At 42.7% G+C, this 23,287-nt stretch overlaps 1 protein-coding gene and 1 long non-coding RNA gene across 3 annotated transcripts in view; one reads left to right on the top strand and one right to left on the bottom strand.

The window, feature by feature from the left end:
• Positions 1–217: 217 nt before the first annotated feature.
• LOC131202670 (uncharacterized) lies at positions 218–2,765 on the bottom strand. Of its 2 annotated transcripts, XR_009156189.1 has the most exons (5): positions 2,551–2,765; positions 2,331–2,474; positions 1,634–1,673; positions 988–1,052; positions 218–504 (listed from the first exon to the last, which is right to left on the bottom strand). It is a non-coding gene; the product is annotated as an uncharacterized LOC131202670 (long non-coding RNA). The 2 variants fall into 2 exon arrangements; XR_009156188.1 differs by having other exon boundaries at positions 2,331–2,765.
• Positions 2,766–5,128: 2,363 nt separating this feature from the next.
• The window catches only part of WNT5B (Wnt family member 5B), a 124,798-nt gene continuing 106,639 nt past the window's right edge, over positions 5,129–23,287 (top strand). Inside the window, exon 1 of the mRNA XM_058190561.1 lies at positions 5,129–5,579. Coding sequence (XP_058046544.1) covers positions 5,574–5,579 — 6 coding nt within the window. The 5' untranslated portion in view covers positions 5,129–5,573. The remainder of the gene's footprint in view (positions 5,580–23,287) is intronic.

The raw sequence follows: 23,287 nt of genomic DNA on the forward strand, positions 1-23,287 counted from the left end.
CAACTGGTCTTCTAATTTTATCTTGAAAAAATTAATTAAACCTATCTTTAATCAGAAGTCATAAAATAAACCAGTTGTTTAAAATTAGCAGAGTTAATAGTATTAATAGCAATGGCATAAAAATTTGCCAGTAACAGTTAGCAAAATCTCAGAGTCTCAGGAATCTGAGATTACTTAGCATACTTTCCATGCTACAATGGATTGGCCTGAAGTCAGAGTGTCTGTTTCTAGCTTGTACAAATTTAATAAGGATAGAAATCTGAAGGCAGACATATCCAGATTGTTGGCACATACAATGCATTACAGACGGATGCTGTACACGTGAACATGCATTAGACACTGAAGCAGCTTTTTCCTGTGTGCTACAATTCCCAGCATCCCAGCCACAAGGTTCAGCCCAGCAGTGATCTTCAGCTGATGGCCTGCTCTTCTCCCATTGCAGAAGTGGGAAGTCGGTGGTCCAGGATCACATCCATCCCCCATTGTCTTTTCAGTTTTTCATCCCTAGGAAACACACAACTATAGGATAAAAACAAAATGCTCTCTTCCCGAAAATACGAAAAATCCTAAAATTATTGGTCCTCTGTAAGACCTATTTTACTCATCTTTCATCATTACTGTACTGCAGAATTCACAGAAGTGCTTGGTTCTCAAAAATGTGGAGAGAGAGGGAGGGAGGGAGGGAGATTGAGATTAAATTTAGAAATAATTCTGGAGAAAATTAGATATGACAATCTATGTTTTTTTAAAGAATCCAAGTACCATATCATTTGGCTGTTTAAAAACACCACCACATAATTTTGGAAGTTAAGGAATTGAGAGCAGAATTAGAATTACAACTTTACATTAGAACTATTTTCTCAGATGCTGACAACTACTTTAATCACAAAATATCTGTGTCATCACAGAAGAATTTGGACACAGTTGAGCGTGTCCAAAGGTATTTTACGAGAAGAATTCTCCACTCCTCTGAAATCAATAAAATACCTTATTCCACCAGACTTGATATCCTGGGTCTAGAAAACTTGGAACTTCGTCGCCTTCGACAGGATCTGGGTTTAGCATATAAAATCATCCGTTGTAATGTCCTTCCTGTCAATGACTTTTTTAGTTTCAATAACAATATCACAAGAGCTACCAACAGATTTAAACTCAATGTCAACCGCTCCAGTTTAAATTGCAGAAAACACGATTTCTGTAACAGAATTGTATATGCTTGGAATGCATTACCTGACTCTGTGGTTTCTTCTCATAACCCCAAAGGCTTTACTCAAAAACTGTCCACGGTTGACCTCACCACTTTCCTAAGAGGACTCTAAGGGGCATGCATAAGAGCACAAACGTGCCTACCGTTCCTGTCCTATTGTTTCTTCCCCTATGTATATATATGTTTATAGTACCTCGTTTCTCCTCATATATACGTTCATATATTATATAACCCTTTATGCAACGCTTGTATATATTGTTACGACAAATAAATAAATAAATAAATAAAATAAAATAAATAAATTAAGGATATAAAAAATAGGTTTACCGAAGTATAATCTGTTTAGCACTATAAGGATGGGATACAACCAAACATATTTTGTTGTGGCTTATACAAAGTAAACGACCAAATGTAAAACACACTCACTGTACAAAATTCAGCTAAAAAAAGCCCTCTGAAAATTCACCTGAAAAAAGAAAAATGGAAAAGCTGATGTTGTAAGTTGCTATGGGCAAGTAGTTACTAGCACAGCGCATCAGTTCTGTATTGTAAAAGTCAGAGTTGATAGTAGGCTATCATGGTGTAGAATATACTTCCATTCCATTCAGGGCAATTTTTGCTGTATACATTTGAATATATTTATATTTATATATAGGCACTGAGCATGTTTCAAAAATAACAAACCACATTAATTCTCCCCAGCTCTCTTTCACACATAGATCCCTCCACACTGTCCTAAGCAGATCGCTGGAAGCAATGTAGACACAAGGGGACTTTCCAGGGGTGAAATGCTCCTGGTTCGGACTGGATCGGTTGATCCGGTAGCGATGGCGGCAGGTGGTTTGGAGAACCGGTGGCAAAAATCTCTGCCCCACCCCCTGCCCATGCCCACCCAATCACCTGGTTGCCCGCTTGTCCACTTCTTTAAAAAAATGCTTTTAAAAGGTAAAAAAAGGCTCTGACAATCACAGCTGAGCTGCGCAATCATCAGAGCCTTTTTTTAACTTTTAAAAGCATTTTTTACAACCTATTCAGCTGAATAGGTTGTAAAAAAATGCTTTTAAAAGTAAAAAAAAGATTGCGTGCCACAGCTGATCACCCCCCCACGCGCTATTCTACTTACCCCATGCTTCCTTTTGGTGTGCACTGTGCGTGTGCGCACCTTGCATTTGGTGTGTGATGCGCAGCCAGCAGACTGGTAGTAAACCAGTTCAGATTTCATCATTGGGACTTTCTCTTCCTAGCCAGCTGCTTGGAAACCATCATCCTGCAAAATCAGTAATGCTTCATTGTGCACCAGTAAACAGAATCCTCTCATCTGTTACCAAGCTGAGCTCAAGTACCTGGCCGTAAAGTGACGCAGTGCTACCGGAGTTGTTGCAGGAACGTAAGCTGTGAAACACATCAGTGTAGTGCAGATCATAAGAAGACACTTGCTTTAAGTGCACGTGGTAAGATGTCCTTTGCTTATAATTTACATGCTTCTTTGACAACAGTAATGGATTCTGGACCAAAAGAGTTCCTTAAACATTGACAAGTGAAATTAGAACAGATTTTAACATTCATTATTGTCCAGCATGCTAACATGCCCATGAAAAGGTGACTCCAGTTAAAGTTAGAAATGCTTATTTAGGATATCTCCCAAGATTGAACATTGTCTAGGATTGCCAGGATCGTCTCAAGTTTGTAGTTTAGGGCAACTGGGACCCTGGGAGTTACATTTGTATTTGTCACTGGTTCTAACCACAAGCAGTAGCAGTATCATTCTAATTTCCAAATAAATTCTTTATTTGCTATTTTACAAATCATTAACTTTTAATTCTATTGTTGCTGGCAGGAGAATGGCTGATGAGAGGACATCACTATGTGCTGTCCTCTTCTGACATGGTTTCTTTTAAAGTGCCACATAATCATGGGATCTTGTACAGTACTTAAAAATCATTGTCACCACCCAACATTTAAGCAAGTTATCTTCTCCAATGCAAGAGGAAGAGGAAGAGGAAGCAGAAGAGGGGAGGAGGGGAGGAGGAAGAGGAGGAGGGGGGAGGAAGAAGGAGAAGGAGAAGGAGGGGAGGTAGGAGGAGAAGTAGGAGGAGAAGGAAGAAGAAGGAAGAAGAAGAAGGAGGAGGAGGAGGAGAAAAAGAAGAAGGAGGAGGAGGAGGAGGGGAGGGGGAGGAGGAGGAGAAGGAGGAGAAGGAGGAGGAGGAGGAGGAGGAGGAGAACTATTTTGTTAAGCTGCAATTTGTGCAGCTCCGCTCATTAAGCTGAGATTGGGGGAAACTCGTGTCTCAGCCACCTTCTGCTCTGAGAAAGAGCCGAGCAGAGAACCAGGTGGTGTCAGGGGCAAGACATGGAGGGGGACACCCCCGGCTGTTGCCTCTGTCTGCATCAACGGTTCCCCTCAAGACAAGGACCAATTGCCTGTCCCAATGTGGGGAACCAAAGGAATTGGACCTGGGTTCGTGGAATAAACTGAGGGGGGAATCGCTTGGGGCGAGTGGCTGTGTCTGCGTTAACCTGTTGCTGTTTGAAATGAGATCGGGAAAAGGAGACAAGATCTCACAGGAAGAGCGGAGGGGATCCAGGAAAGGAAGCCGGGGGTGTGTGTGCGAAGAAGGAGAAGAAAATGAGGAATTAGGCAGGAGAGCCAGAAGACGACAGGAGCAGGCAGCAAACACTCCAAGGGTTGGGAAGAAATGGTGCTAGTTGCAAGAGGCGAATGAGTGGGGAGGAGGAGAGGGGAAGGCTCACAGTTTGCTCCCAGGCCAGCAGGGGCAGCATTCTGGAGCAAGGACTCTCCAATCTTGGCCACTTTAAGCCTGGAAGACTTAAAGTCTCAGAATTCCTCAGCCAGCAACCTTGGCCACTTTAAGCCTGGAGGACTTCAACTCCCAGAACTCCCCAGCCAGCAACCTTGGCTACTTTAAGCCTGGAGGACTTCAACTCCCAGAATCCCCCAGCCAGCGACCTTGGCCACTTTAAGCCTGGAAGACTTCAACTCCCAGAATCCCCCAGCCAGCAACCTTGGCCACCTTAAGCCTGCAGGACTTCAACTCCCAGAATCCCCCAGCCAGCGACCTTGGCCACTTTAAGACTGGAGGACTTCAACTCCCAGAATCCCCCAGCCAGCGACCTTGGCCACTTTAAGACTGGAGGACTTCAACTCCCAGAATTCCCCAGCCAGCAACCTTGGCCACCTTAAGCCTGCAGGACTTCAACTCCCAGAATCCCCCAGCCAGCGACCTTGGCCACTTTAAGACTGGAGGACTTCAACTCCCAGAATCCCCTAGCCAGCAACCTTGGCCACTTTAAGCCTGGAAGACTTCAACTCCCAGAATCCCCCAGCCAGCGACCTTGGCCACTTTAAGACTGGAGGACTTCAACTCCCAGAATTCCCCAGCCAGCAACCTTGGCCACCTTAAGCCTGCAGGACTTCAACTCCCAGAATCCCCCAGCCAGCGACCTTGGCCACTTTAAGACTGGAGGACTTCAACTCCCAGAATTCCCCAGCCAGCAACCTTGGCCACCTTAAGCCTGGAGGACTTCAACTCCCAGAATCCCCTAGCCAGCAACCTTGGCCACTTTAAGCCTGGAAGACTTCAACTCCCAGAATCCCCCAGCCAGCAAAGCTGGCTGGGGAATTCTGGGAGTTGAAGTCCTCCAGGCTTAAAGTGGCAAAGGTTGGAGACCCCTGTTCTGGAGGAACCGGCAGAGACGAGACGGGGCGGGGCGGGGGGAGAAGGAAGAGCGAGTTCAGGTTGCGCTGGGAGGACCTCAGGATCGGGCGGGGCAGAGGGAGGGCGAAGGTGCCTGGGTGAGGGAAAGAAAGGACCGCCCGGGCGGTGCCCATCGCTGGCGAGACTGCGGGACGGGTGTGGAGGGGGGGGGCGCCGCGCCTGTGGGAAGGGAGGAGAGGCGGGCGCGGGGCGTGGGGGGAGGCGGGCCGGAGCCTCATTTTCGGAGCCCCCGGGATCGCCACGCCTGCCTGCCTGCGATGCAAGCCACAACTCCGCGCGCTCCGTCGCGGCTGCAGCAGCAGCTAAAACTTCCAGCGGCCCGTCTGAGCTGCGGTGCGGGGCTCGAGCGGGACTCCCTCACGGGCAGAAGAAACCAATCCGGAGCCCAAAGCGGAGGAGCTCGGGCCGAGAAGAGCTCAGCCTGAGGCGGCCCAAGGTGCCGGTTCCGCGGCCTCCTGCCTTGACCTTGCCTCGTCTGGCCGGCCGCCTTCCTCCTCCTCCTCCTCCTCCTCCTCGCCCGCCCAGCCAACGACTCACCTGCCGCGCCGCACCGCCGGGACTAATTCGAGAGAGGGGCGGCCGAAGCAGCAGCAGCAGCAGCAACAGCATCGCCGGCTGGGCGTCCTCAGATGCAGGTAGGGGCGCCTCCTTCCTCCACGGCCGGGGTCCTCGAAGGGCATCTGAGGGTTGCGCCGCGGTTTCTGGAACCAAACTTAGCCGAGATGAAGCTCTTCCCCTTCCCCCCCCAGCCCACGTTCACACGTTGTGCTCTCTTCCCGGGAACGCAACACGTGTTGGCGTCCTCTTGGCCGCTGCCCAGGAGGCAGGGCGGGCGTGGGTGAAGGGGGGCGCCGGGGTTGATTCCGGCTCTGGCTTTGGATCTGCTTTTCTTCGGCGCGCATCTCTGGAGAGACGCGCGAGTCGGGATTCTTGGGAAGATGCGCGGATTGGGAGCCGCGTTTTTCCGTTACTGGGGGGAGTCGTCGTTCCCGTTAAGGAAGGTCTCTGGAGATTCTCAGTTATTCAGGTTTTGTTCCCAAAGGTGCTCTTTTTTCCCCCCCAAGAGGCAACTGGATTTTCTTCAGAAGCGGAAGAAGCTTCTTGGATGAGAAGCGAAACGTCTTCAATGGAAAAAAAAAATCCAGAAAGTTCAGTTGCCTCTTGGGGGGAAAAAAAGCGCCTTTGGGCTCCGGTAAGGAACTGTTGCGTGCGGGGGGGGGCGGGCGGGGAAGAGGAAAGGGACTCGCTCCCGAAGTGGGAAAACTTCGGTGTGTTTGCAAAAAAAGTCCCGCAGCTGTTCTCACTTTTGCCGGCGAGGCGAAATCTCTGCACCTTTGTTTGAGCGCAGTAAAGCTCCCCTGGAATCCCTAGAAGGGGGGGCTGGGCCGGTGAATTCGGCGCAGAGAAAAGGGGCTGACAAGTCGGGCTTTTCGGGATGCGGGCGTGGGGGGGACGGGGACGGGGGACGCAAACCGAATAGAGTTCACGGGATCCGGGAAGGGGAAGTTCCCTTTTACAATCTTACTAGAGCAGGGGTCTCCAACCTTGGCACTTTAAGTCTGGAGGACTTCAACTCCCAGAATTCCCCAGCCAGCTTTGCTGGCTGGGGGATTCTGGGAGTTGAAGTCCTCCAGGCTTAAAGTGGCCAAGGTTGGAGACTCCTGTACTAGAGCACCTTGGAAAACCAGCCTCGGCGCCCACTTAAAGCCATTTGAATAGACCACTTTTGAGTTCTTTCCCTTGTGTGTTTGAAAGGGATCCTGACAGGTAGCCAGTGGAGAGCAGGTGCAGGATTTGTCCCGAACAGAAGCCAACTAGACTAGCAAATATCATTTGCTGTGGTTTACCTCAGTGGTGGGATTCAAGTAATTTAACAATTGGTTCTCTGCCCTAATGATTTCTTCCAACAACCGGTTTGCCAGACTGCTCAGAAAGCTAACAACCGGTTCTCCCGAAGTAGTGCGAACTGGCTGAATCCCACCACTGATTTACCTCCATCCCCAAAGTATGAAGAATCTGTTAAAATAATTATAATTAGTTCACCCAACTTAAAGAAACAGGACAATATTTTGAGTATAGAGGAGTGACGGTCCTTAGGTGCTGGATTATAATCAACTTTAGGTCCTTGTTTGGTTTCCTGATTGAAACCCGATTCCTCCGTTTCAAATGATGCACCTTAGGGACTGGCAACCCGTAAACTGTTGTGTCCCAATGTTAAAATGAGGAGCATTGAGATGACTGGAAAGGCTGGGCTGAGCTCCTGTCTGCTGCTCGGGGCTTCCCTTCTGTCTGGGTGATGGAAGTGGTCTCCAGCGTTGACGCTCCTGAAGGACAGTTTGCTCTGCTTGGTCTCTTTTCATTTTGGGTGGTCCTTCCTATCCCATTTTGGGTGAATTTCCAACAGGATGATGGCTTGACAGATGAACAAAAGCAGTGCCGCAACCTTTGATAGAGTGCAGCTGTTTTTGAACGAAGCTGTAAGGGGGATGCTTCTTCTGGCTCTGATCATGACATCCAGGTAGAGCAAAGGAGATTGCTAGAGATTCAGCCTCTAGAGCTATTTCTCCAATTTTCAGGCTTCCAGTAGAATCACAGAGGTCCGTTTGTGGGTTTCTAGACATCCCATTTGGCCTTTGGGAACGGAAGGATGCTAGCCTAGAACGAGCCATTGCCTGGATTGAGCAAAGCAATTTATTAGGCCCTTGGGGACTAGTCCTTTTTTGCTTGTACAGTGAGAACAAGGTTAGCTGGGTAGAGACCTCAGGTTAATTTAATTACTGAAAGAGCCCTGTGGAAAAACAATGGAAGGGTGGAGTCTCATCTGTTATACAAATAAGACCTCTGTTCAGGAGCAGATAACACCCAGTCTACAAGTATGGGGAGATGTCTAAATACAATTCAGATAGCATAAATCAAACCAGATCTGGTGCTGTTTGGATCTCAGTCACTAACCAGCAAGACAAAAATATGGAATCACGAGACCCGATTTTGGGACCACTTAGATTCTAATTTTTGGTAATTGCAAATAGTTAACTTCTTTCCTTTCTATTTTCTTAATAAGTGTCCATTCCAGAGGTCAATAACCTTTATTTATATGCTAGTATCTGTGTATGTAAGCACTGAAATGGTATTTGGAGAACAGAGTTGAGTGCCCTTAAACTTGGGAATTATTCCCAGGACCTAAAGTATGGTGGCATATGATAACTCAGATCAGATTATCTTTGATAAGGGGTTGAGTTGAAGAAAGTCAACAGGCCAATCGGCCAATGCTACTGTCCTAACTTACCGCTTGTGGCTGCTTTAAAAATGTATGATTAGAAATCCAGCGATGGTTCTTGTATGTACATGTGCATATATTTGTATATTTTGTCAACTTTATATCCCACGTTTGTTAAACCATCTACAGCAGAGACTGCCAATCTCAAGCTTTCCAAAGAATGGTCTTTCCATTTCTATAATTTACACGCAACACAGACAGCAATTATGTGAGCTGTACTTCTGGAGGGTATCCATTGCTGATGGCTATTGTGCTGAGAAAGTCAAAATTATCTCTGTGTTGTAGCAGTGCTGGTCAAAGATAAAATAGGCCCCATTCAACTCAGCCATATTTGGTTAAATGAATTGGGGTGGCTTTTAAATATACAGCAGAGCTGGGTTTGATATATGCCATATTATTGCCCTGTTTGTACAGCAGTGTGTATACATATTATGACAGGCTTTTGGCTACTAGACTTAAGTACAACTTCTGCTCTTCCCCCTTATCTGTACTTATATAGATAGTACTTCTTCTCATATATATGCAACAAGCAGCTGTATTTGCCTTCTCAGCTTTGTTGACCCAGTTGTAAACAGTATGATTGATGCTGCTTGTGATAGTGTCTCAACAGATGGCATTTGTGGTGTGTGTTGCAGGCACAACCAATTTCCCCCTTGCATTGAAGTGGAATATACTTCCCGTTTCAGATTAAGTTATTGAATTAGGGTAGTTTAGATTGCTGTGGTCTTTGAAGCTGCATATGGCCTCTTACTAGTATTATAATGACTTAGACATACTTTTTCAGGGCAGTAAAACTGTCTTTGGGCTATAATATGTCAGTCTGGGAATCTTCTCTACAGTATACAAAAAACACTGCCTGCGCAGGAAAATCCAGAATGTAAGACGAAGGTTAACGGTTGTCTTGATCTCTTGTTTTCTTTAGGAAGGGATGTTTTATATGGAGGGGCATTTTGCTATATCAGCCGAGACCTGCAATTTGAAGTGGAACAGCTCAAGTCTTTGGAGAGAACCAAATCTTTTTTACAGAGCTGCAGAATTATTTGGTCTGATTTATAGAAGTCTTTTTTTTCCATTCCATGTTGCGTCTTCAACGTTGTCCTCCTGCAGCTTTTAAAACCGCCACTCTATAGCTCATTTGAGCGTCTGGCTATGAGAGAATGTTGGATGACTCTTGCGTTAAATGGGGCAAGTAGACGTTGAGAAGGTTCGAAAGAGGAGTTGAGTTGGAAAGCAAAACAGAGGGAGCAATAGATTCAAACCCAGAAATATGACTTCTTGGGTGAAAACTTGGGATGCTTGGATCAAGATTGATGCTTGGATCAAGAAGAGAGAGATTGAGGGAAACTTCATTGTAGCCTATGACTAACATTATGTGTTGTATCATTAAGTGTTAAATTTGTATCCTATGACTATCATTAAGTGTTGTAAGTGTTGTACCTTGATGAAGGTATCTTTTATGTACACTGAGAGCATATGCACCGAGACAAATTCCTTGTGTGTCCAATCACACTTGGCCAATAAAAAAATTCTATTCTATTCTATTCTGTTCTGTTCTGTTCTAGTCTAGTCTAGTCTAGTCTAGTCTAGTCTAGTCTAGTCTAGTCTAGTCTAGTCTAGTCTAGTCTATTGATATTGTATTACTGACACTCTCCAAGTGACACCCCACCCCCCCAAAAAAAACTCTGTATATTAATATATTGAAGAGTCAGTGAAGAACCCGAAACTCTCTCCTCTGTAGGAATATTTTGAGCAAGGTCACTCTAGGTCAGGGGTCCTCAACCCTGGTCCATGGACTGGCACCAGCTGCAGCATGCCAGAAACCAGGCAGTGCAAACAAATGACGGCCCATTCATGGGATGGAGGCAGTCCACAAAGTCTTGCTCCCTGCAGCCCATGGAAAAACATCTCTCCATAGAAGAAGTCTCTGATGTCCAAAAGATTGGGGGCCACTGGTCTAGGTCAGAGGTCTCCAACCTTGGTCATTTTAAGACTTGTGGACTACAACTCCCAGAGTTCCTCAGCCAGCTTTGCTGGCTGAGGAACCCTGGGAGTTGAAGTCCACAAGTCTTAAAAGTTGCCAAGGTTGGAGACCCCGGCTCTAGGTGATGTATGAAAGCAGCCACTGCAACCTAGAGACTAGAAAAAATGAATAGTGGTGAAAGGGGAGAAACAATAAGTGCAAGATGTATGTAAGATAGTGTATAAAATGTATACATTTAATATTATGAGTGATAGGAATTATAGAGTAATAAGGGATAATGGGACAAGAAGGATATAAATATTATAAGGGGAATTGGGGAAAAAAATGTAAATATTAAGAGATCACTGCTACGAAACAATTGTAAAAAGGGAATGTATGTTATGTGTTTTGTGTTTGTTATGTTGTGTTATGTTATAAATAAAAAAACCTATTTTAAAAAAAAGAATGCAGCATTAACAATAATGTACAATAAAAAAATTACTTGTGAAGATATCTATGGAGATTCTCAGTCATCCAGGTCATGCTTATAAAAATCTAAATAATAAAAATATCCCAAAGGTGCTTTTCAAAAGACGACTGGACTTCCTTGGTGTTTTTTTTTCCTTAAAAGCATTTTGCTTCTCATTCAAGAAGCTGAACTGAAGAAGTGAAACGTTTTCAAGGAGGGGAAAAACCCCCAAGAAAGTCCAGTTGCCTTTTGAAAAACACCTTTGGGATAGTTGTGAAGGTGGTAGAATCTGCTGAAATGGCTAAACTGATTTATTCAATTAGAGAAAAGATAATAGGTACGCCGTTTATCAATCACCTTTGTGGACGTTTTATGCAGTGGTGGGTTTCAAATTTTTTTACTACCGGTTCTGTGGGTGTGGCTTGGTGGGCGTGGCATACCTTGGTGGGCGTGGCTTTGTTGGCATGGCAGGGGAAGGATACTGTAAAATCTCCATTTCCTCCCAATCAGCTGGGACTTGGGAGGCAGAGAATAGATGGGGGTGGGGCCAGTCAGAATTCTTACTACCAGTTCTCCGAACTATTCAAAATTTCCACTCCCGGTTCTCCAGAACTGGTCAGAACCTGCTAAAACCCACCTCTGATTTTATGTCAAAAAGAAAAAAAAATGAACTTGTGATTTTTGGTTTTGTTGATTAGTTAGGATAGATTATAGAAAAAAAAGTCTTGATGAAACTTTAGATAACTGCTGTGGAGAAGTTCAAAAGCCACTTCTTTATATCTTTCTTTACATATTGTTAATTTTTTATATACTTTTTTGCACTTTTTGCTTTTTCATTTCTTCTTCTTTTGTTCTATTTTGGTTTGTTTTGGTTTATTTTGTTAAAAGTTTCTGTAAAAATACACACAACACGGGGGGGGAGAGAGAGATGATTTACAGTTAAAAAAATTGCAGTGATTAATTGGCTCAGTCTAAAAGTGATCATATAAAGTATAAAAACAAGCTCACCTTTAGTAACGTGGGAATTCTTATCCACATCTTAAGTTTTGAGAAACCAATTATATACTTGCGCAATGATTTTTATCTCTGAGCACTATATACATAACAGCCATAATTTCTGGTTTTGCTGAGGATGTGTTTGGTGTTTGGTGAGGTCATATTGTTTCCTTTTCTATATTGGACAAGCCAAACATTTAAACAGATACAGATTATGTAGACCTGTCCTCTCTTCAGCTAATGTTGCCTTGATTTTCTTCCATTAGCTTCAACTTACTGTAGTGCTTTAGAAAAACCTCAACTCTTCTAAATATTTTTTCCACCAATGATAATATATATCTTCACTTGCCAACACTGACCTAAAACGACTTGACCTTTATTATGGAATAAAGTGTAAGTTGTCATCCTACCCTCTTTTTTTTTTTTTTTTTAATTTTTATTTTTTATTTTTAATCCTACCCTTTTCATACACACATGTTCTATGATACTCCAAATAACTTTTAAAATAAAAATACGATAATATGAATTTCTCCCATTGTCCTGGTTCTGGAGAAATGGAAGAAATTTAGTGTTTACCAGTTTCCACTGCAAAGATGTAATTGATTAAAAACTGTACCTAGCTGCATGTCTTGAGAAACCAGGCAGGAAAAAGAAGTTAGATTGCTTCTGTTCAAAGAATTAAATAAACTAGTATTAGATGAATATTCTGGAGCTACAGTAATACACCTGAGTCACCTCACACAGGGAACGGCAGTGTGTTAAAATAAAGAAAAATACTCACAAAATATTTAGAATGGAGTAACGTACATAAATGGCATCAGTGTATAGTCTGCAAATAAATATGCTTCACAGTTGTATTCCATGGAATAATCTCTGTTTGGAAGAAGGTTTAGTGCCATCACTGAGGAAAAATATTTTTTTTTTAATTTGAATTTATATCCCGCCCTTCTCCGAAGACTCAGGGCGGCTTACACAGTGTTAAGCAATTTTGATCATTTTCAACCGGATAGTTGTGTTAAATCAGATTGTTGGAAATAAACTGAAGTTCGTTTCCATTTTTGCTTTCTAGCCATTGGTTCTCTGTGCAGTAGCAGAGCTAAAAGACACAGATAATCATAATCAGCCATTATGTGAGCGCAGGGGGAAATCCTGTGTCTATTCCAAGCAACTACTTTCCTCAACATCATGGATAGCAGAAGAGAACAAATGTAGCAGCAGTTGATTCATGGAAAGGATAGAATCCTTGAGTAACCTAGAACCTTGTTGGTTCAAAATGATGTATTTTGACCCATTTTAGAAATTTACTCCCGTTACTAATTTTCAGAGGGATGCAGATGGAGGGAAGAAAATGGTTTGGATCATTTGGTCTTCCTAATATAGCAATAGCACTTAGATTTATATATCGCTTTATAAACCACTAAGTGGTTTACAGAGACAGCATATTGCCCCCCAACAATTTGGGTCCTCATCTTACCGACCTGGGAAGGAGGGAAGGTTGAGTCAACTTTGAGCCTGTGAGATTTGAACTGCTGGCAGTCGGCAGAATTAGATTGCAATATGGCATTCCAACCACTGTGCCACCACTGAAAATGTATCGCATTCTTCCTGCACTGATAATGAAGGCACTTGAAGAAGGCTAATTTTCAGGGGCCACCTCAAACTTCAACATGAACCCAATTAAGTTCACGGTGTGTCAGTTGCCATCTCCCTTTTGAATATCGTATAAACCAGGGGTCTCCAACCTTGGTCCCTTTAAGACTTGTGGACTTCAACTCCCAGGGTCCCTCAGCCCGCAAAGCTGGCTGAGGAACTCTGGGAGTTGAAGTCCACAAGTCTTAAAGGGACCAAGGTTGGGGACCCCTGATATAAACCATAAATTCTTATCCAGATTTCATAACTACTTTTTGGTGTGTCCATTTTACCCATAGCCTCTATATATGCAGTAACTGCTAAATAACTCTAGTATGTGGGTAGTTTTCTGGTCTGTTAGGTAGAGAACTCTTACATAACCCAGCCACCTGGATGTGCCCAATGGGGAAAACTGATATATCTATCAGTTGATGTGGGTCACTCAAACTGAGATGTCACAGAGGTGCTTATGGAAGTAAAGATGAGAAGCAAAGCTGTGTGTGCAAAACATTAAGCTTTTGGTACCCATAGAATCAATGCAGCCAATCCATATTTCACACATGAAACAACATGGAACAATAAATGTGCCAATTATTAATGAAAGCAGGTTTTCATTACTTCTATAGCAAAAGTGGGGGGGAAAAATCTGAAGAGATCCAAGTGCCAATTCAGAAGAGGAGGCAGAATTGGACAGGCAGACTGGCTTCATTCCAGACCTAGATTTCCTGCGTTTCTAGGCTTCGTATCTCATGTTTCTGTGCCCAAGGGGGCCAAAAAAAGATCCCCCTTCTCTTAGAAAGGGGTACCTTCCAGTTCATCTAGTTCATGTAATATTATATAGCACATTCCTTTGGCTGTTTTATACTTGCTCAATTCATATATTTTATTTTTAGATTAACTCTTAACGGCAGAGTATACAGTTGTGGAGGTTTTGTGCAAAGCTTCTCCTTCTCATTTTTTGTATATATTCTTTGTATATTTTGTCCTTTAAATATGCAGCATACAAGTACTTCTCACTTCCCATTAGGCCAAATCAAGTCCTTCCCCCATGGATATTTTTCTGTGGCGTGCACTTCTCTTTCGCATGTAGCATGTGCCTTGCCAGCATACTAAGTTGCAGAGCTTTATTTCGATGGAAAGGCTACTGCACATTTCCCACAACCATGCAAAAAGATTCTGAGGTCAGATCCTGATTGCTAATGTTGATGGAGAGTTCCATCCTTACATTGAGAATCCCATTTGAAGATTCTCATACTTCACCCCCATCCATACTGCAGTTCCAAGGATTTTCTAAGTGGACAATCATGATGGCCATAAGTAAAGATGTGATATTTTGCTTCACTGGGTGGCTATTTATTAGACCCAAAACCGCACAAATTCCAACTGTGTCAATCTCGTTCTCCTACATCTGTTCTGAAGATCTACAGTGGTGCTTTTGAAACTCACTGAATTTGGTACTCAACACCTTTTGATGTGAATTTTTTTTTATCCTGGTATTCATCGTTTGTTTGGTACTCAACGCACAAGCTATAAGTTGTTGGTGTCGGCTGCCTCATGATTCACTATATTATTCCTTACTGGAAAAAATTGTTTCGTACACATTATTTTTGGTACTCATCATGCTTCCAGGAAACAATTAATGAGGAATACCGAGAGTGGTGAAATGTTAAATTTGTTACTACCGGTTCTGTGGGTGTGGCTTGGTGTGGGGGGGTAATGTGACTGGGTGAGTGTGGCCAACTTTTTTTTTTTAAAGCTTTTCTTTTAAAAACATTTTTTTTTTGCCTTTAAAAGAAAAAAAAAAGCCTCTGACGATCAGGCAACTCAGCTGGGATCGTCAGAGGAGCCTTTTAAAAGCATTTTTAAACAACCTCTTCGGCTTTAGAGGTTGTAGAAAAAATGCTTTTAAAAGCCTCTGACGATCCCAGCTGAGTCGCACTATCATCAGAGGCTTTCTTTTTTTACTTTAAAAGCGTTTTTTTGGCCAAAGAAAAAATGCTTTTAAAAGTAAAAAAAAAAAAACCTCTGATGATCGCGCAGCTCAGCCGGGCATGGCCAGGGGCAGGGATTTTTGGTACCGGTACTCCGAGCCAGCTGCCGCCATCGCTACCTGATTTGTTCTGTCCCCCTCGCCTCAGTCCAAGCGATGACTTAATTAGCCGGCACTATCAGCTCTGGCAGTAAACTAGCAAGTGTATGCCAAGTATCTCTGTTATCTCCCTTGATGCCGATGAGTCAACAAACAGTACTTCAGCTCTAGTCAAGCAGTTGATTTGCCTGCTACGAAGAGGCATAGCAGCCCTCACTGCTTTTATATCCTGTGGGGTGTGGCTCCATGACTCAGCACTTCCTAGGCCTGCCCCACCCCTGCTTCTGTTGTTCCTGCCTCTCCTGCCTACGAAACCTAGGGTCCAGCCAGGCCTGATTGCCATCAGCTGGGTCTGGAGGCGTGGCCTGGGGGGGGAAAGAGTCAGGGGACAGAGGCCTCGTTATCTCCTCCACCTGGCCTGCCTCTGGCTCCTGGAGCTGAGCCAGGGAAGCCAGTGCTCCCGAGGTACGTCCTAATGGCCCTTCCCTCTCACTTTCCAAGTCACTTTCTGGCAGGGGGCCCGGTTCGGGGGGCACAGACACAACAGGATTGGGAGATCCGGTCCAAACCGGGAGCATTTCACCCCTGGTACCCCCTGGTACCAAGGTATCTAATGAAATAAATCGGTAGCTTCCAAAGATTGAATCACATTGGTTTGTCTTTATATCTTCTGTATAATTTTGTATCGTATCTTGCATTGCTGTTAGTCAGACTGAATGGCATTTGTAGGTGAAAAGTTGGAATTTAAATAGAAATAATTTTTAATTAAAAACCATTGTATGAGCCGACATTAAGATGTCCTGTCTCCAGGTTTTGGATGCTACTTGCTATAGATGGGAAACCTGGAATAAATACTTGTCGCAACCACATTTGTGTGGGTTCGCACTTTTTTCTGAAAATTAGATCCTTGATCTTAATGTTTTTTCCCTTTGAACCCTGAGGTGGGAGGCTGGATGTGTTTTTCCTGTAAATAGCCTAATTGTTTCTGCTTAACAGCTTACCTGAGTAAACTTGAATAAGTGCCAATTCTTCCAGCTTGCATGTTTACCTATCTAAATTTAAACTACCCAGGCAGTTTTATGCATCCCTGGTTGACATATTGTGAGGTTTGAGTTGTGGTTCTGGCTGCTGTTGCAGCGTTTTCTGGTCTGTTTTAGGTTGACCGTGTTTGGCTGTTGCTACAAACTTTTCTCTAGGAGATCTTAGGTTTTGGGTCCGTTGTGGGCTTTGAGATGCCAGTTATCCCACTGTTTGATTTTCCTTTAAAGAAAAACTGGACTGTTTTCTGCCTTCAATTTGCTACCTCCTGCTGAATAAATTTATCACAGTGGGAACTGGAATATTCATACCATATGAAGTCTAGAGCAACTTGCAATCCAAGGCTAATGATTCCACAATGGGGATAATATCTTTTCTCATGATGTACAGCCTGGACTGAAGTGATTAGATTTGCAACTGCTAAATCTTATGCCTATTAGTTTATAACTTGGTATTCTCTTTCTGTTTGGCAATGATAGCTTTGGAGTTTCATGGAGAAACATATACAGTGCCATCTAGGAGAATGTCCATGTTTAGATCTGCTGCTCCCTAAGAATCCATCAGCTGCATGTCTATGGAGATTCTCAGTCTGTCTGCAAGGGGTATAAATCCTTCCATTCCCCACCATCCAGTCAGAGCTGAAGAAGCTTCTTGGATGAGAAGTGACATGTCTTCAAAGAAAAACCAGAAAGTCCAGTTTCCCCTTGAAAAAAAGCACTTTCGGGACATCAACTGCACAGTTAATAGCAATAGCACTTAGACTTATATACCGCTTCATAGTGCTTTACAGCCCTCTTTAAGTGGTTTATAGAGTCAGCATATTGCCCCTAACAACCTCGAAAGGATGGAAGGTTGAGTCTCTACCTTGAGCCTGGTGAGATTTGAAGTGCCAAATTGCAGTCAGCCGGCAGTCAGCAGAAGTAGCCTGCAGTACTGCACTGTAACCACTGCGCCACTGTGGCTCATTAATGCTGTGGTTTGCCATATGGGCTAATTTGTTTGATAACGGTCGTGTTCCATGATTCTGATTTGACATTATGGTGAAGGCTTTCAATTCAGTGCAATCAAACCAATGTTTGATTCTGAAAAGTACTTCTATGTATGCTAATTTCTGAAGATGAAAATTAAATTAAAAAGAAATCCCTTTGAGGCCATTCTGTCCATTCCCAATGAAAAACAGGATAAATCTTTCTGGATCAAACCAAAAGCTTTTCGTAGCTTTTCCATACAGATGGTCCTCCACTTACAGCTGTTCATTTAATGACTTTGTAGTTACGACAGTGCTGAAAAAAGTGACTTATGACCTGTGCTCACACAGGTGACTGTCACAGAGTACATGCAGTCAGGGAATCAAAATGTTAGTGCTTGACAACTGGTATCAGTGGTGAAATCTGAACCATTTACTATTAGTTCGCTGGCTGCGCATGTGTACCAAATGTGAGGCGCACGTGCAGATGCGCGCATTGCATGCCTAAAAGGAGGCATGGGGCAAGTAGAACAGCGTGGGGGGGTGATCAGCTGTGGCGCGCACTCTTTTTTTTATTTTTAAAAGCATTTTTTTACAACCTATTCAGCCGAATAGGTTGTAAAAAATGCTTTTAAAAGTAAAAAAATAGGCTCTGACGATCGTGCAGCTCAACTGTGATCATCAGAGCCTCTTTTTTTACCTTTTAAAAAGCATTTTTTAAAAGAAGGGGCAAGCGGGCGACCAGGCGATTGGGTGGGCAAGGGCGGGGAGCCCAGGGATTTTTGCTATGGGTTCTCTGAACCGGGAGCATTTCACACCTGCCTGTTATGTATTTATGATGATTGGAGTGTCCCAGGTTCACGTGATTACCATTTGTCAGAGGGGGAAACCAGATTTGCAACCAGTGTGTGATTTCCTTAATGACTGCAGTGATTTATTTAATGACCTTGGTAGATAAAAACCTGATAGAATTGGCATCACTCCCTTAATAACCACATCACTTAGCAACCTGTCCAAACTTTGCTGGTATTTCAAGGATTACAGCATTTGTACCATTATCCTACAAAAGTATTAGATCTCAACTCTCCCTGAGGTCTAGGCAACTGGTTTGGGAAGGTTGACCTATATTTTGTGCTCCTGTTAAACTGACATATCAATAGCCTGGCATTAGCCTGATTTAACTGTTCTTTTGCAGCCAGAACATTGCTTAACACTGCAAACACATTATCTGAAAGCAAGCTCCATGAAAAGAAGAGTGTTTTGAATCAGTTTATAAATGGGACGGCTTTTCCAAAATGTTTGAAGCAAAGAGGCTATTAAAAGAAGTGCTAAATTAATCTAGACAACCAAGAGGACCAGAGCAATCTCCATGGAATAGAAAAGCTAATAATTACATGGTTGTAGCCCCTGGATACCTTAATCCAGAATTAAAAATAAAACTAATTAGACACTAATTAGTGTCTTTATTGAAATATGTAGAATTCTGTAGAGTTTTTATATGAGATCCACCAGCTTCTTTGTTCTTTATTCTTCTTGGAATGAGGTGCTCAACATATCAGAAAAGTCGGTGAAAAAAAGTTTTTCTCTTGGTGCATCTTATAACTCCGAAAAATACGGCTTGTATCTAGAGTTAGCCTAGTGCCATCTTTATATTCTCTAGCAATATACACACCCAATATTTACTGTTACTGATTTCAAACATATAAAGTTTGAACTGTTTTCCCCTTTTTATTATTCATATTTGGAAAATAAATAGAATATGCTATGGATAAAAATTGTTGACTAATTTTGAGTAATTTTGTAAAATGAAGCAAGGTATGATCAGGCTGCTATCTGGATGGGAAGTCACCAATAAATCCTGGACTATATGCTAGGCTACAAGGTTGACGCAGGGCAAACTATTTCAATTTTATCGCAAACAAAACATGGATAGAATTACTAGGAATTTTTATTTTGCTGTTTTATTTTATTTTGCTATTAAAACTAAAGTGCATGTAACAAAAATTGGCTTTCCACCTCATTTATTTTTTTATTGTAATGTATTATTAAATATTGTAAATACGGTAGTAGTAAAAGGAAAGGCAAATTAAACTCAAAGAGAAAGAATAGAAAATGCAAAAAAAAGAAAAGAAAAAAAAAGATTTCCCTTTAAAAAATACCTCATTGTGTTTGTTAACACCTTTGATGCTTGTGTAAGTCTCTCACTCTGTTTTAACGTCATTGTTGTGAAACAGCTACCTGGAGATCTGTAATTGAGTATCCTGAGAGCTTCCAATACTCTGATACTCCACATATTTGATGAAAGAGCTACAATTCATAAAACTGTAATAACATTTGTATGTTTAATAACATTTGTTTAATAACATTTAATAACATTTGTTAGTCTAAAAAGAGGTTATGAAAATCCTTCTGGTTTGGGGCTTCTTTGACTTATGACCACAATTAAGCCCAACATTTATACCACTTTATAATGCCTTGGTAAGGCCATGCTTAGAATATTGCATCCAGTTTTGGTCGCCACAATGTAAAAAAGATGTTGAGAAGAGCAACAAAGATGATTAGGGAACTGGAGACTAAGACATACGAAGAACGGTTGCAAGAACTTGGTATGCCTAGTTTAATGAAAAGAAGGACTAGGGGAGACATGATAGTAGGGTTCCAATATCTCAGGGGTTGCCACAAAGAAGAGGGAGTCAAACTATTCTCCAAAGCACCTGAGGGCAGGACAAGAAGCAATGGGTGGAAACTAATCAAGGAGAGAAGCAACTTAGAACTAAGGAGAAATTTCCTGACAGTTAGAACAATTAATCAGTGGAACAACTTGCCTCCAGAAGTTGTAAATGCTCCAACACTGGAAGTTTTTAAGAAGATGTTGGATAAACATTTGTCTGAAGTGGTGTAGGGTTTCCTGCCTAAGCAAGGGGTTGGACTAGAAGACCTCCAAGGTCCCTTCCAAATCTGTTATTCTATTTCTATTGTTCAGTGAGTCATTTATTAAGTGAGTTTTGTCTCATTTTACAATCTTTCTTGCCACAGTTATTAAGTGAATCCCTGCAGCTGATAAGTTAATAACCTGGTTGTTAAGTGAACCTGGCTCCTCCATTGACTTTGTTTGTCAAAAGGTCACAAAAGGTGATCACATGATACTGGGGCAAAGCAACTGTCATAAATACAAACCAGTTGCCTGTGAAAAACGGTCATAAGTCACATTTTTCGATGCCATTGTCACTTTGAATGGTCACTAAATGAACTGTTGTAAGTCGAGGATTATAGATTAATACGTTTCTTCTTCCAGCATGGAAAAGTGTGGTATGACTTGCAATTTAGCTGTACATTAAGTTTGAGATTGATCATAAAAGAATAAAATAGAATGCTTGTTTGCTTGTTTCTTTTACATAGCCGCCTATTATATGACTCTGGACATACACAAGATTTCATACCAACAAATCAACAATCCAAAGCACGAAATGCAGAAAAACATGAAATAATGATACAAACCAGGCAGCAAATCTTGTCAACTTTGGGGAACAGCAACATCTTTTAAAGTTTTACAAAAGGTTAGCGAGGTTGTGGGGACATCCCTAAGGGCGTGTTGTTCTACAGAGCGGCTGCTGCGACACAGAAGTCACAGCTTCTGGTGTTGGTTACCATCAGTAAAACCCAACAATGATATGTATGGTTAGGCTAGTTATGATACTGTCCATCTCAGATTGTCTCTGTTTGCCTTATCACAGGGGTGTCAAACTTGATTTCATTGAAAGCTGCATCAGGTTGGTGTTTGACCTTGGTGGGGGGGGCAGGGGGCATGGCCAAGGCGGGCGTGGCCAGCTTGACATCACTCATAGAGGCTCCGTTTTTGGCTGTGATGGCCTCCTGCAGCCCTCTGTCAATGAACCCAGCCCTCCTGAGCTCCATTTTCATTGGCAGAGGGCTGCAGGAGGCCGTCACAGCCCAAAACAGAGCCCAGGAGGCCTGCGCATGGCCCTCCTGAGCTCCACTTTTGCCGGCAGAAGCATCACGGGTCAGTCTTCTGCTGTTTCCAAGGCGGGCTCGCGGGTCAAATCTAAACACTCTGTGGGCCAGATCCAGCCTGCGAGCCTTTAGTTTGACACCCCTGCCCTATTGGAACTCAAGGGAGGGTGCATGATCCAGGTCCCATCCATCGACCAATGTTATCTAATAGGATCTCAGGAATATAATCTTCTCTCTTGCGGTAGTTGCCCTTTGGAAGGGCATCTCCGCAGAGATTCATTTGAATGTTGTTCCCTCCAGGCTAATCACTGTATTTTATCCGAACAACTCTTCCATCCATGGCTTTTATTCATGTTTGCCATCCAACGTCATCTGGGGTTGAACAGCCCGATAAATGATTTTCAAATAAATAAATAAATAAATTTAAATTCCTCTTACCTTTCAAAGTCGTACAAGCAGAGCAGAAGAGCAGAATCTGTTTCCCTTTTCTGACGGTAGGTTGATTATAGACTGTAGTGGCCAAAATTGTGGAAATCTTTTGGGAAAAGTGTATTTTCTAAAACTAGCACTTTTAATAACAGCACTTTTTTGGGGAGCAGTACCATAAAATTATATATCATGGAAAGATCATTTAATGCAGCTTTATGAAGGATTTGCTATTACAATAGCACTTACAGTATAAAGAAGAAAAGTGAAACACGTAAAAGAACGAGATACACAAAAACCATTGCCATAGAAAAAATGAGATATACAAAAATTATCACTATGTCAGTTAATACTTATTTGGGTAACTGTTAGCATGAATTACAGCCTTGCAACGTCTTCCCATGGAGTGAACCAAGTCTTTTAGTTCTGCAGCTGTTCTAATGTGAACTTTTAGAACAGTTAGCGGCCTGTGTGGCTCAGACTGATAAGACAGTCTGTTATTAACAGCAGCTGCTTGCAATTACTGCAGGTTCAAGCCCCACCAGGCCCAAGGTTGACTCAGCCTTCCATCCTTTATAAGGTAGGTAAAATGAGGACCCAGATTGTTGGGGGCAATAAGTTGACTTTGTATATAATATACAAATGGATGAAGACTATTGCTTGACATAGTGTAAGCCGCCCTGAGTCTTCGGAGAAGGGCGGGATATAAATGCAAATTAAAAAAACAAACACCAAGATTGAATGATTGCTTCTATTAACTGGGTTTTATTGCTGGGTCGCTTCTGACTAAGAAGTTTCTTTAGTCAGCTCTATAGATTTTCAGTTGGATTAAGGTCTGGGCTATTCCAGCAGTGGAATATGATTATCTTGAAACTCCCCCCAGAAAGTGGTGTTATTAGCCATCAAACCCCAAAAATACACTTTTACCAAAAGGTTTCCACAATTTTGGCCACTATTGTAGTTCTGTATGGCAATAGCAGCACTGGCAGGATGGAAGAAACCACAGCTTTCAGTGACTGCTAGTGTTTCTCATTGTCCATTATCTGTTCCTCACTGTCTGCTGTCTCCTCCACCCGCCATACTCCATAAGCCGTACACTTTGAGCATCAGCTGCTGAACATCAGTAAGGGAGGAAAGCTGTTGTCTTGTGACTTTGTCATATTGGCAACTTTGTCTGCTTGCATTAGAAGTTTCAGGTGATTGATTTGATTAAGTGCCATCAAATCAGTGTTGACTCTTAGAAGCCACATGGATGGATTCACTCCAGAACAATCTGCCTTCAGTATGGCCTTTAGGTCTCTGAAGGCATTTGCTCTTGTCAATAATTGGCAGGATAAGGTCAGAAGCAGGGATGAAATTTAAAAAAATTATGGGCCTCTGTGGCTCAGGCTGGTAAGACAGTCTGTTATTAACAGCAGCTGCCTGCAATTACTGCAGGTTCTAGTCCCACCAGGAGGCCCAAGGTTGACTCAGCCTTCCATCCTTTATAAGGTAGGTAAAATGAGGACCCAGATTGTTGG

The sequence above is a fragment of the Ahaetulla prasina genome, chromosome 7 (assembly GCF_028640845.1).
Source record: "Ahaetulla prasina isolate Xishuangbanna chromosome 7, ASM2864084v1, whole genome shotgun sequence".
In the NCBI taxonomy this organism is placed as follows: domain Eukaryota; kingdom Metazoa; phylum Chordata; class Lepidosauria; order Squamata; family Colubridae; genus Ahaetulla; species Ahaetulla prasina.